Source organism: Hippocampus zosterae, chromosome 6, assembly GCF_025434085.1.
Source record: "Hippocampus zosterae strain Florida chromosome 6, ASM2543408v3, whole genome shotgun sequence".
NCBI lineage: Eukaryota > Metazoa > Chordata > Actinopteri > Syngnathiformes > Syngnathidae > Hippocampus > Hippocampus zosterae.
In genome coordinates, this window is record NC_067456.1 from 6,253,128 (window position 1) to 6,267,727 (window position 14,600).

At 40.4% G+C, this 14,600-nt stretch overlaps 1 protein-coding gene across 1 annotated transcript in view; it reads left to right on the forward strand.

Annotated features, from left to right (window-relative positions):
* stpg2 (sperm-tail PG-rich repeat containing 2) overlaps positions 1-14,600 on the forward strand; it is a 34,638-nt gene that overhangs the window by 939 nt on the left and 19,099 nt on the right. The window contains exons 2-10 of the mRNA XM_052068462.1: positions 43-146; positions 525-686; positions 1,463-1,636; positions 4,583-4,692; positions 4,783-4,894; positions 9,173-9,271; positions 12,303-12,462; positions 13,318-13,481; positions 14,208-14,300. Coding sequence (XP_051924422.1) covers positions 43-146; positions 525-686; positions 1,463-1,636; positions 4,583-4,692; positions 4,783-4,894; positions 9,173-9,271; positions 12,303-12,462; positions 13,318-13,481; positions 14,208-14,300 — 1,178 coding nt within the window. The remainder of the gene's footprint in view (positions 1-42; positions 147-524; positions 687-1,462; positions 1,637-4,582; positions 4,693-4,782; positions 4,895-9,172; positions 9,272-12,302; positions 12,463-13,317; positions 13,482-14,207; positions 14,301-14,600) is intronic.

Sequence of the window (14,600 nt, forward strand, 5' to 3'; positions counted from 1 at the left end):
CAGATTTAAATTGATAAATACGTTTTTGTCCTCATTGAATAGATGGCTATGCTCCATTTTTGTCCTTGGCTAGCAGACTACCATTGATCAGCGAGTCCTGTGCAACAGAACCGGGACCTGGGTTCTATGATACCTCACCTTTGAAGGTAAGATGGATGCTTCGCTTTGTTATCATAAATATTATGGCGCTCAACTACCCGGTTTACCATAATTTAACCCTCTCGTGTAAAAAAAAAAAAACCCAAAACAATTCCAATGAAGTTCGGGCATTGTGTAAAACAAAAACAGAAAACAATCATTTGCAAATCCTTTCCAACCCGTGTTAACTTGAATACACTACAAAGACAAAATATTTCCTGTTCAAAATGCTGATTGTAATTGTTGTTGTTTGTCTCATTTTGACTTTGATGCCTGTATCACATTCCCAAAAAGATGGACAGGAGGCAACAAACGAGGAATGCTCAAGAACACAGATACAATTATGCAATACTGTGTTGTTAAACAATTGTCAATTGTCTTTTTAGCTAAATGTCCATGGTGGCTGCAGTCTTCGGAGCCGCTCCAGGCGCTTCGATGACCTGGCGTGTGAAGGTCCGGGCCCCGGGGCGTATGATCTCTCGCAGCCTGCCAGCACCAGCCACAAGCTGAGGGCTCGTGCAAATGTTGCTGTGCTTGGTGGCAGTCGGGTAAACTGAGTAATGGAAACTAATAAAATGATACGGTCAATGTAGTAGTTTGTAACCGGAAGGCTTTTATAAGAAAATCTATCCATCATCCAACATAAATAATGTGCATTATCGATTCATGATTAATTCCATCCATCCATTCATTTTCTGAACTGCATATAAAACAATAAAGGACACATTTTTTTACCCATAGAGACAACCCAAAATCGTTTGTGAGAAATAATAATGCACAGTATGTAAGATGAGGCATTTTAAAAAATTGTCCAAAAATATTTATCACTTTTGTCTTCATTTGATTTAGTCACATCCACCTCAAAAGCACCTACATTTTAATTGCGTTATTTGGCCTTTGGTAGCTTATTTAATGGTCCGCAGTGTCACTGAGAGTTCAAGATAAACCACTTGCCATCAAAAGCAACCAAATTGTTTTCGCATTGAACCTCTTGCACAGGACGTGAACCTTCCACACATAACAGAATTTTATTAAATTTGACTTTTTTTTCTCTCTTCACCTGGTGGGTGTAATTGATGTGGTGAGTGCACTCAAGTGTCTGCGGGCTTTTAATCCATCAAGATTAAAACATGATTGGCTGATTATATGAAAAAAACCCACATACATATCTTCACTTTCTACATTATTCCGTGACAGACACATTCCAAAGTGGATAAAAAACAAAACAAAAAAACCCTCAAAATTCTTCACTGCATTTTTTTTCAAATTCATTAAAAATATAAAACTCAAACAATTTGTGATGTAACATAATGTCTCTTTGCAGGCGCATCCTGCTAAAAGTTTGCTGCAGCGAATTGCTAGCCAGTACGATGTGCCATCCATTCCTTCCCCGGGTCAGGCATGTGGCTATGAAGAGGATGCCTCAGGTGTGCTCCGCAAACAGGAGCCTCCGCACAGAGACACAACCCTGGGCCCGGCCTACTACAATCCTTTGAACGTAGGTGTTGCTTCCCATGTAATCCAAAGTGCCCTAATACTTCATGTATTTTATATCAAATGCATGCAACATCTCCCACACTGTTGAGTTATCTCTCCAAATCAAATGACATGGGGCGGCCCGGTAGTCCAGTGGTTAGCACGTCGGCTTCACAGTGCAGAGGTCGTGGGTTCGATTCCAGCTCCGGCCTCCCTGTGTGGAGTTTGCATGTTCTCCTGCGTGGGTTTTCTCCGGGTGCTCCGGTTTCCTCCCACATTCCGAAAATATGCATGGCAGGCTGATTGAACACATGAAATTGTCCCTAGGTGTGATTGTAAGCGTGGATGGTTGTTCGTCTCTGTGTGCCCTGCGATTGGCTGGCAACCGATTCAGGGTGTCCCCCGCCTACTGCCCGAAGACAGCTGGGATAGGCTCCAGCACCCCCGCGACCCTAGTGAGGACCAAGCGGCTCGGAAGATGAATGAATGAATGAATGAATCAAATGACATGCCTAATGAATGCAGCGCCATAAATAAAGCATGCACAGTTAGAAGTAAAAATAATAATAAAAGAAGCAAAAATAATTTATTTGAATTAGGTATTCGGTGGACCGCTGCCATTTGTGGGCCGGCCTGCGCTGAAGTTCATTTCATGGTGGGCACATCAAATGTATGCATCACTTCTCACCCTATTGAGTTATCTCCAAACCCATTTCCATGCCTAATGAAGGCAGCTCCACTTTGGAAGGCACAGCGCACCGATGCTCATCCATTTTACATGTGTGCAATAAAGAGGTGCCATTTGTCATTATTCCTGCGGTCGCATTACAATATTCACTTGAAACAACAACCGCAGGCATCCACGAGGACCACGAGTTCTCAGCATCGCTTTAGAATGTGTTTCTTCAAACAGTGGCCCCTCCCCAATAGATGCTTTGGACCACTTATTTCCCAGGCCCATCATCTGCCTAAGATAAATTGACGTCAGTTTTTTTTTCAAGTCATATAAAATAGGGACACAACCGTGATTAGTTATTGTAGATCATAAACGCTGCTGTTCACAAAAACATACGAGCTGAGCTCATTTGACCTCTGCTGCTAACCAAAACAGCAGCATATAAAGAGCAACGTGTGAAGTCCTTTTTGAATGTTGTAAATGAGTTCCCTACACAGAATGAAAGATGATCTCATGTCACATATGGACATCGTCGATGATTAGCATTCTGATGGACTCTTGACGCGAGTGGTTGCGCCACGATGTTGGGTGCGTCCATGTTTAGCATCGACGAAGCTACCAGATTTTTTTGTTCCACAGTCTGCCTCACGTCTTGATTATATACAGTAACTTGAAATTATACTGAACAAAAATATAAAGGAAACACTTGTTTTTCGCTACCTTTTTTAATGATGGCAATTCTTTGCTCAAAATAATAACAAAACAAAAAAAAATAGTTTTTGGCATTTGTAGCATGGGAGAAAAAAATCTAATTGAAATAATACATGTTGGACATTCCCTTCAATATTTAAAAAATGACTCCTATCAGCTGTGTTTGTTCTGATTTTAAAAGCATTGCTAGACATACAAAAAGTAATTTGTGCCCGCAGACCCCACGTTCGACGCAACGACATTGGCGATTGCATCTGACTGCGAGCCATGCTTGTTTCAGTTTTAAAGTGCAACTACTGTATCTGGAAATCTTTTGTTTGCCCGGCAGGATCGTGGAGGGATTGAACCCGCGATCTTGCTGTGTGCTCAATGTTGAGATGGAGGGCAGGAGACAGGCACCCCTTGGAGTTTTTCCCTTTGAGCCAAACTTACTATTTCTTCTTCCTGCTCTTCCCAGGATGTGTATGAGTGAACAGCCAGGTCATGGAAAACTTATCAAAAGAGACTGCAGAGGTTGAGATGCTTTGATTTCCAACTTTTATTTGCGCGCCCCCCTGCTCTCCCTTTTTTTCCCACACATGATCAGAGCTTTCACATTGGAGTTATGAACATGAATAGAAGTCAATCCAGATAAATATTTCAGTGAGTCAAATTCAGTCTTATCCTATTTGGTTCAATAATGTTTGGGCACTCAATTGAAGAGAGTACAATGCACCCATGAAAATGCTTTGAGCTTCATAGCTTGAAGATAAGAGTCAGATTCAAATTTATGAGGCAAACAGAATAGCATATTTACCAATAATTCAAAAGCCAGACAATAAAAAGGTTAAAAAATGTACATAAACATTCTTTTCACACACCTATTTGGCCATATTGAGCCTTATTTTCCTATTTTATGATACTTTTTAAACTGCCTTATGGAGCACAATTGTTTCAATCACAGACAAGAATAAAACATTTAAGTTAGACATCAATTCTTAAATTTTGAATTTGGATTGTGTAATTGTTCCAGAGTTTGAGCTCATTTGAGGTCAAATGAAAACGATTTTATGGTTTTGCCTTCCCGATGAAGTCCATGGGCCTCTCCCACAGTAAAACACATGAACCATTGGCATTTATTTGTGCCATGACAGCACAAATGTCTTTACACAGGATAGCAGATAAGCCTGTTTATTTAACTCAACCGTCGAGTACCAGTCTACTCTTCAAGTGGAAGTGAGGAAATGTACTCCTCAACAATTCAGTGATTTTTGTGCTTTTTTTTCTCTTCTTTTTTCGGTGAAGCCTGAGTTAAGTGTTCAGTATTGAAACGTTGTAAAGCTGAGGCAGAGGAGTGAAGGCCACAAAATATCATGGAAGTGAGGAAGAATGCTGTCATACTGTGAGACATTTTTATTTGTACTTCACTTCTCATTCACCTTCAACTCCACAAGATAATGCAGTTAAAACACAAAATTAGTCCATTATATTTTTTGAAACATCCATTCACCTTGTCGTTATCTCTTCCTCCTCCTGTCATTCTTTTACCCTCACCACAGTTTTGGAATGCCTTTTGTTTTTTTTTGGTCCCTTTGTCTCCAGGCTGCAAAGACCCAGAAATACAAAGGCATATACTTTGGCAACATGACAGCCAGGAGAGAACAGGTGACCAAGGATGAAGGTCCAGGGCCGGGCCACTACTACCCTGAGATGTGAGCATCACCTGCCCACTCTGCGGTAGATACATTTTTTTAAAGTGGCTTTCGATTTGTGCTTCTTCTTTTCTCAAATGTCCACATCAGTGTTCCTGAAACGCACTATGAAAATGTGAACATGCGAAAAGAGCAGAGGGTCAGGGTGGAACTTGTCATTCCTCGATACCACCAATTGTTGACCCAACTGGAACACAAGAAGGTAAGCGCATGTTTGATGACAATTACATTATATGATTTGTTCTCAAAGGGTCTACCGAGAGTAATACATGCATTATATATGTAATGAATTGGATTTGGATTAAATATTTTGAGTCACTGTCGCATTTGTCGAAACGGTTACACCTCCCAATCAAAATGGTCTGGCCCACCTCCACATCCTGCTTGAACCTTGAAGTAGTCTGCTATCTAGCAACAAGAAGTATTGTGGCATTTGAGGTGATGATTATTTTAAGAAGCTGGTGATATGCAACCCAAAAACATTTTCATTTGTATTTTTACATGTAATTTCTATAATTCATTTAAATAAAAGTCTAATGAAATGCTTGAAGTATTGATTTTTACAAAGGCATCCATTTTCATTCAAGTCCTGATAAAGTCATGAATATTATACAAAAAAAAAGGCAAATATACACCTCACACTTTTATGGGTTAACAAAGTCTTTTGAGTGCATAAAATAATAATAATAATCATGATAACAACGATTTATGTATCTTCATAAAGTGTGTCTTGACATGACTTGTTTTGTCACAAGCCATTTTATAATTAAAAACATTGAAGTAAAATTACTGAAGTAATGAATTTGATAAATTTCCTTACATGGTCAAAATAAAAATAAAAAAAAACAACAATTTGCACAAATATACAATTTCCTACCATAATTTGTGTGTGTGTATGTGTGTTTTAATCATTATGTTCTAATTAAACTATACGTGATCATAACATGTGTGGCAAAAGAATGCAATCTGTCATTACTGGATTTGCAGGTACTCATTGGTCACAACATTAGCCTTTTCACCTAAGCAACGAGCATTCAATTGAGTGTATGAAATATATATATTTTTTCACTCAAATTTGACTGCTCTTTGGTGCCGTAAGGGGGCAGTAGAGTGCCATTTTCAAACCCCACTCTCAAAACACGTTGATGTGGTGGAGGAGTTACTGACTTGTGTGTGAACCACAGCGTGTGTGTGTGTGCGTGTGCGTGTGTGTGTGTGCGTGTGTGTGTGCGTGCGCGCAAGGAAGTGAAACATCTTCCTTCTGTCAAGCACTTAATGCCTCTTTCTCTATCCTTCCACCTTTTCCACCAACATTAAAAACATAATTTAGCACGTTTACATTTTTGTGGACTTACCTGTGACTTTGAGAATTTGCCCTTCCACACGCACGCTACCATGGTATATTTGGACCTCCCCGCTGTGATGCTTGAGCTTCCATCCATCATCATTAGGAGTTCACAGCACAGGACTATGTTAACGTACGCACCCGTAAAGCAGATGGGTCATTAGTCACAGTGGGGACACACAGGACAAACCACCTTTCTACCTTAGCTGTCCCACTGAAGCTCATTAAATCATATTTTGGACATGCTGCACTTTGAAATGTGCACGTCGCTCTGTTGCACCGTCCAACTGAAATACAACCCAAACCTTCTGTTCATCGTGAACATCATCATTATGATGATGATGATTATGAGAATCGTCCTTCTCACTATCATTATCATTTTCCACATTATCATGTGACATTTGAAACCCCTTGAAAATTGATGCATAGAGGGGCAACACTCCTGGCTCACACTATTACGACTAATATGATTACTAAAAAAATTAATTAAAACACAGTATCGAAATATAAGTTGTGCGACTATTTTACAAGGGAAGGTATATCATGAAATTTAAGAATTTCATGTATCATGCATTAATTTAAGAATTCGGTATCAGTACTCAGTGCCAATGAGTGTTTAAACAGTGAATATTCAAACTGGAATCTTTCTGCAAAAAAAAAAGGTATCAAACTGCCTTAGTTTTGAATTTTGAGCATCGTGACGGAATGAATTCAACTTGTAAGTCAAGGAACCACTGAAGTTTTATGTCCAAATACAAATACAGAAAGGCAGTTTCAGTACTTACACATATACAGACTTCACACACTTAGTACCACACTTCCTATAATGCATCACTGCATGCAGCTGTCAGCAGACATTGCCTCGAAATTGACTTGCCAACTTCACATTGTCAGTTTCAAATGCAGAGCTTCTGTTAAAAATAGGCAGCCTTCAAGTTGTTGTGTTTGCTTTCAGGATTATATATATTTTTATAAATATATTTATTACTTTGCCACACACAATGTTGTTTCGCACACTTCCCTTCATAACAATTTTTTTTCTTCTTCTGGAGGACCGCGGGGTGCGAACGCAGCCCCTGGATTTTTGTCAATCGTAAAAGCACAAGCAACAAAAGGTGTTACACATAAAGCCATCAAAAGAAGTGTCCCCTGCCCTGTGTGAGTGTCGGGCTAGAAAATGGCTTTTTCTCTTGTACATGGAAAGTATTATACTCCGACAATAACAACCTTGTTCATGGCAAGCACGCACACATGCAATGAAAATTGATCTTGCCCAAGATTTTTGCCGAAAATCACATATATCCAGCCCATTTTATGTCCGGTTTCTAACTATCATTTTTTTATGAAAAAAAAAATCATCCTTTTGGATGTGCCATGGTTGTTGTCCACTCTGGTTTTGCCTGTGAAAATTGCAGAACAAACAATGAATGAATGGCCTTTTTGCGGGGTCTCAACTTGCCCAGAATTTTTGCAAGCTTGAAAATGTACAATTAGTACCTTTTAGGGCACTGGTGTCAAACTCAAGGCCTGGGGGGCAGGTCTGGCCCGCCACATCATTTTATGTGCAGCTCAAACATGTCAACTTCTATGATCCTTTCTAAAATATCTTCCAGCATTTTAAATTCTCATATGTAATAAATAAGATATATATTCAAAACATTTTCTTGTTACAAACATGATAGTAGCTTAAAAAATAGTTGAATCAACAGTTATTCTTGAATTCTTTATATGGTTTCAGTCATAACAGCCCTCCAAGTGAAACATTAATTAAAATGTGGCCCGGGCCATAAATGAGTTTGACACCCCTGCTTTAGGGGTACACAACAGCACTACTCCGACAGTCACTCAACAGCACCCCCTGCAATGATAGGAAACAAATTACCCCTGACACCATTTTCACCGATTAGCTCAAAATTGGGTGGACGTCTAATAAGAGGACACATGAAACATTTAACAAATGAGCCCCAGTCAAAAGCAGGCACCCTCAACCAGTGATACTTAACCACTGTGCCATGACATATTAGTTTCCCATGTTAAATTTTTGTTATTTATTTACCACAAATAATACAGGGTGGCCCACTTAAAAGTAGCCCGGATTTTTTTTTAAATTAAAATATTTTTTTAATTTTTTTCAAAACATGTATTTAATTACGTGAATGTTACAAGTGACCCAAGTCTTTCCAAAACCTGTTTTTATTACTTATTACTTATTTAGGTCTCTGCTTCTTCACGTTTGCGAGAGAGCCAGTGTCTCGCCATTTCTTAACCAGGCTCTGAACACAACGTTTAGCCGGTGGTTTTGTTTGTGGGTACTCGCGAGTGAAGGCCTCTTGTGTTTTCTTAATTGACCCGGTTCGCACATAGCCTTCCACAATCACTATTCTCTGCTGCAAGGAAAACACCATTTTCTTGAGGTATGGTACGCACCCGGAGAAGGTAGGAGCACTACTGTTCGTGTATAATCTAAAACAAACAAAAATTGGCTCAGCGCCAACGTGTATAACCGGAGCAGTTTTGGAACACTTCCAGCATCTCTTGTAACCTGTAAGTAATAAAAACAGGTTTTGGAAAGACTTGGGTCACTTGTAACATTCACGTAATTAAATACATGTTTTGAAAAAAATTAAAAAAATATTTTAATTTAAAAAAAAATCCGGGCTACTTTTAAGTGGGCCACCCTGTATTTTTTAATAATAAATGATCTTTGTTCATCTATCTATGCCAGCAATGTATAGTGGTAGGCAGAACAATTAAATGCTCTTCCACGAATGGCAAGGGTGTTAAAGCAAATCTTGGCTGTCTTTCTTAAATTCCTGTGAGGTCCAGGTTTCACGAGTATGTACATTTAGATGACATCATCTGTTTTTTAAAAATGCACTGCATATACTTTAGACTTTTATTTTTTGGGCTGGTGTGCCATAGATTTTATTTTATTTTTTATTTGTGCCTCAACTAGATATAAAAGTTGGGAGGCACTGTCCAGAGAGATGGGCAATAATAATATTATATCAAGCATTTTTTGACTGTACTGTCTAACTGATAATCATTTGGAAGATTGGCCATTAAAAAAAGGGGTGCGAGGACCCGTTCATCGCTGCTTGCAGCTTTAATTTGTCTTTACTCGTCTTTGTACAGGGCATTCCGGGTCCTGGCCACTATGACATCAAAGGACAGTTTGAGAGGCTCAGTGACAAAAAGCAGCAAGTCACCGCCGCCTTTCTTTCTCAGACTGAGGTACAATGCAAACACCACTCACCCGCCAGTTTTACAATACAATATTGACTAGCAGAGGCAGCAATGTTGAATCGACATAATTGCTCATATTCTTGTCATATCACATGTTTGCCTGGCTACTCATTGAGCTCAATCATAACTGTCCTGTAGTTCACTGAGATCGGCCAATATTTTTCGCAGACAGGTTAAAATACCAAACCAGGCTCCGAAGAAGCACAAAGAGCAGAACAGAAAGCAGGAGCAGCAAGTCAGGGAAAGCCAGAACAAGTCTGGAACAATGAACAAATAATCAAGTAAAGGAAGAGCAATTTAAGAACAGGATAAGCAAATCGGAGAAAGTAAAAACATCACATAAATGGGGATAGAAAATAAGAACAGGTTAGACACTGGAACATTAAGTCATGGAACAGGAATAGCAAGTCAGGAACAAGAATAGCAAGCAGATGAGGAACTTTAATTCAAGTGAAGTAGGAAGTAGGAAATGTTATTTAATTTTGCCTTGCTTTGCCACATTTGTAGAATGTACAGTATGCACTTGATGGATAATCATAAAGTGTCATACCATATAGTACAACATGCACTCTTCATAAACAAAGATAGATTTTGCTGCGATCGCAGCCCACGCTGGAGTCGTCCCATTAAGTAGCACAGTGCATTCATTTCACTTTGTCACTTAGTATTTGACTGGTACAATTCCAACAGGACGACACACATTATGGCTCCATTGTGCCCGTAGGATGAAAACAAACTATTGATTCCATTGGCCCAGATAAGCAAATTAAGATCCATTTGGATGCATTTAGGGACATTACTTCGCATAGTGCCAACACAGAAAATATTTCCCAGATATAATATGGGAGATAAATGCAGTCAATTAGCGACTTCTCATAGGAGAAAACTGTTCCGTACGTGTCCCAGATCCTGGCGCTGAGCTCCTTTTTTTCAGTGTGATTCTCAGAGATGAGGTGAACATGAGTTTATTAGCACATTCAAAAGCAGGCGGGTTTTGAAACACACATTCAAGTGCTTATTTGAATGACTGCCAAACAAAAATGCATTGCTGTAAAAGCCTGCATTTAGAGATTTTATGTAAGAGAAGTTGAAGGGACGCCGCAGCAAAGTGGAGACTGTGGAGTCTAATAATACTACAGCACCCACATGTCAAGAACAGGAACAGCAAGTCAGGGCAAGGAACAACATCTCCAATGACAAGGAGACACTGGGTCAGATAAATTCCAATGTTGGTTACGAATCAATGCCATACAGTGGAAAAGGGGAATAAGGTCAATTTCTGCTGATAGTGTTGTCATCATATTTTCACCTTTTGCCATCACTGGCACAAAAGCGCAATCGTACATCTATGGAAGGCAGAGTTTCCGACCTAATTTCCCTGACCACATGCTATGCGCAGTGTGTGTGTGTGGGGGGCGGGGGGGCGGGGGGTGTCAGGTGGGGCGTTAGAACCTCGGGCAACAGTTTTCTTAGATGTTCATCTCGGTGTGACTCTGCGTGTTCTCCTGCGGAGGGATAGAGAGGAAATGAGATAAGGAGGTACTGAGGGAGGGATGAGAGGATAAGAGGAACAGTGGGAATCTGCCCAGTTGTCGCCTCAACTATAGGCTCTTCACAATTTTGCCGCAATATAATTTGGACAATAACCACATGTGGGATTTTTCTCAAACTTGGTGTGCGTATGCGTGTGCGTGTGCGTGTGTGTGTGTGTGTGTGTGTGTGTGTGTGTGCGTGTGTGTGTGTGTGTGTGTATGTGTGTGTGTGTGGTTTGGAAGAAAACAAGCTCGACAACAGAATTCAAATGAGCTTCAGTAAACTGCTCAGTTGGGAGTCTTTTTTTTTTTTGGAGAGGAAAACTTGGAAAAAAGAGCAAAGGCACAGCATGAGCCTGACAGCTGGGCCTCCTCGCATGTGTAACATGCGTTGAATGTGGTGGCCTTCAAACAGCGGGTTATGTGACAACACAGTTATTTATGCAACAATTCCTTTCCGGTCTTTGTGAATGTTTGGAAGATGTCAAGTGATAGCTCATCTGTTGCTAACGAAGCACATATTTTTGGGTTGTTTTTGGGTGTGAATTTGTTCAGAAATGGCGCCGCGAGAGTATGTCAAAATGTTTAGCATAGAGTGCATTCCAGTGATCCTGTCCATTCACAAATTGAAATGAAGATCTTGAAATCGAAGAAAGTAGAAAGAAAAACAAAGTAAAGGAAAAAAAAATGAAAGTAGAATAAATGAAGATCTTGCCATATTGTTTAAGAGCTAGCTTGGCTTGTTACTGGAACTTATGGAGAGTCTTAGCTGTTCTGTAACTTATGTAGCTCCAAGTGGCAGACGTTCAAAAGGGCTCACTCAAAGAAGCATTTTCACAAACACAGTAGTTGTTTCATTTCACACTTGATGGATGGGCAAGCAGACTCAGCTATTTGTATATAAGACATTAAAAAAGTCAATTTTCAATAATATACCCCCGAAGGAGGTAGAAATGCAGGATTACACAGCATGAAAATGAATCATGTAAAATCCAGCCGCTTGATTCCAATGCTTTCCAGTGCTTTCCAGTGCTTGTGCTGAATCCTGTGGCCTCTGTGTGCTATAAGTGCTGCTGAGGCTGACTTAGCGTCGCGGCGACTGACACGGAGAACCTCTGATGAAAGGTCTATCGAGTCGAGCTTGACAAGCACAAGTTGTGCGGTGCTAAAATAGCTTTTGCCTGAGAAAAAAAACAACCTCCCAAAGAAACCCTCCTCTGGCATCAGAACTGTGCTTATTTTTGGGCCCGCAGGAGTTTAGGTCTTCTGTGTTGTGTGTAATTAGAAGTGAGGTCTTGCTTTGTGATTTATTGTCGAAGTGTGTGCCTGGATGAAGCCCATTAGCATCTCAGATGGTCAGGGAGTCATTGGAGAGAGGTTTTAGACTTAAAATGCTCGCCATGAAATGCCAGCGGCGATAAATGAGCATTAACGTGGACCTCGGTGAGTGCTATCGGGACCTGCCCCTTCTCTGCTTTGTCCTTTAGAGGTTCAAGCTTGCCAAGGAAGAGTCGCCGCCTGTTGGTGCCTATAATGACCCACGGTGCGCCATTCAAATGTCTCACGATGCGACAAGGGTGCGCAACAGCCCGTTTGGTGTCACAGCGGAACGTTTCCCACCGAACCACAACGGAGGTTGCACACCAGGTTAGTATGTGTGGGTCTTTGTGCCTGAAAACTTGTCAGAAGCTGTTGTTTTATCAGAAGCTAATACTGTGAGTTCAAGCTAATCTTTGCATCTAACATAACTCAGCGCAGCTCTGCTTACCTCTTGACATGATAAGGTTTCTTACAGTGTGGTCTGACGGCCATCTATGACCAATGCTTTGTAAATTCAGAAAGGCTTGCTCACATGCGCATGTTGGGATATAGCCGGCGAACAAAATGACGTGTTTAATTGTCAACTTGTGGACAGGCAATTAGAGAGACACAACTGTTTGAATACAATCACTAAAAAGTACATCTTCCTAAAGTGTTCCATTTGAAGTCAGATAGAAGCGGTTGGCATCAATGACAAATGAGCTACATAAAGCTCAAATGTGTTGGCTCAGTTTGCATCACATTAGAGCTTTCTTTTTTTGGGGGAGGGTTGAGGGGGCAGCAGGGGCAATATTTGCTCATTTATGTTAATTTGCAATATTGTCTTTGCTGGTTGTATGCAAACACATTAGCATTGTTTAATTGCTCTCTCTCATCATTTACATAAGTAATCAAACACATTTGGGGGGAAGTTGATAAAGCCACAAAAGTTGTTTGGTAAAGTATGGGTGGAGTGCTATTTGTGAAGCCAACAAAATACAGTACTACAGACCATTATTCCCAACTAGGTTAGGAAACACTGCTGTAGACTGTGAAAACAACGAAAGTATAAAATGTCATAATTTCTTGCGGGAGTGCTCTAAAAGTACACGATTGCGAGGGCATCTTTGTAGTAATATTCACTGTGTTGCACGAGTACTGCATTTGTTGGCAAAGTGACATTCCCCAGTGTACTGTGTCCAGGTCCCGGCTCCTATAACGTCCTGGACTTGGGTTTGGCCCAGGAAAGTTTAAAAAGGGCATATTCAGAGCGAGCCAGGAAAGGGGGCTTTGGCTCCACCGCTAAACGCAGCAGCATTTTCCTCAACAAGGAGTCCATACAAGGACCCGGCCCAGGAGATTACCAGGTACAGTTGTACCTTAATTTACAAATTAGATAATTGATACTCCCAGTTGAAGTTTACTTTCAAGCTAAACATAAAGCAAAGGGAATTATACATTATGGATTTTCAACAGACACTGGTGAGGATAAGCAGTTCAGAAGATGGATGGGATGTACAAAGCTTTGCCGCTAGCTTAATGCTAACACATAATGGGAAGCGAATAGCATTGGCGTGCTGGCCTTTGAAGCAACTGATACTGTATTTGAATACAATTTTTTAACCTCCGCGAAGAAAGACTGTTACAGGTGTGGTAATGGAACAAATTAAACTCTTATCTCAAGGCACAATACAATAATAAATTATCCTGCTAAATAATAAAGTAGAGTACTGTATCAAGAAATTCACTGTGATGACTGTTTGTTGTGACAAGCTGAGTCACAACAATTATAACTTTACTTTATATGTGCCTTTTAGGGGCATTACCTATAGTGAGCGACATCAGGACATGGCCAGTTAGCTTTCATGTGTGCTTCTGCATGTGAGTTTTGGCTTGCCTTGGCTCGTTGTTGATGTTGTCATTTTTAATTTCGGATTTGTGTGTTTGACTGTTTGTACTGTTGAAGACACTGCTAAAAATGCAACGGCGACTGTTGCTCTCCTTTTCACACGTGCGGCGGCATAACTAAAGCTCTCCTTTAGTGAAATCACCCTCCACGTTATTTCGACTAAATACTGTTTATGTTGTGTCAGGTGGAAACGCGTCCAGAGGAGCTTTACAAAAAGCAGCACACAGCCGCATTCAGATCAGCCACGCAGCGCCTGGCATCCTCAACTGTGGCCAAAGTAAGTCTCTCTCTGTTTTGTCACTCTAAATTTAAACCTCCCGACTTAACAGAAAGTCCTTAAAAGAAAAGAGCGCCAATTTTCAGACTTTAATAAGTGGGGCATTGCAGCAACAGCATCTGACCCTTTATTACAATGATGCCAGCGATCCTATTTTTCCACTACTTTTATCGTTCACTGCTTCCTGACTTTTACTTACGGTAATGAGTTTTTTTTTTACTTTTCCTACACCCTGATTAGTCTCCTTCCAAGAACGTTCTGCCTTTGTTCTCTCTCAAATACATTTGAAGTTCACTCGTT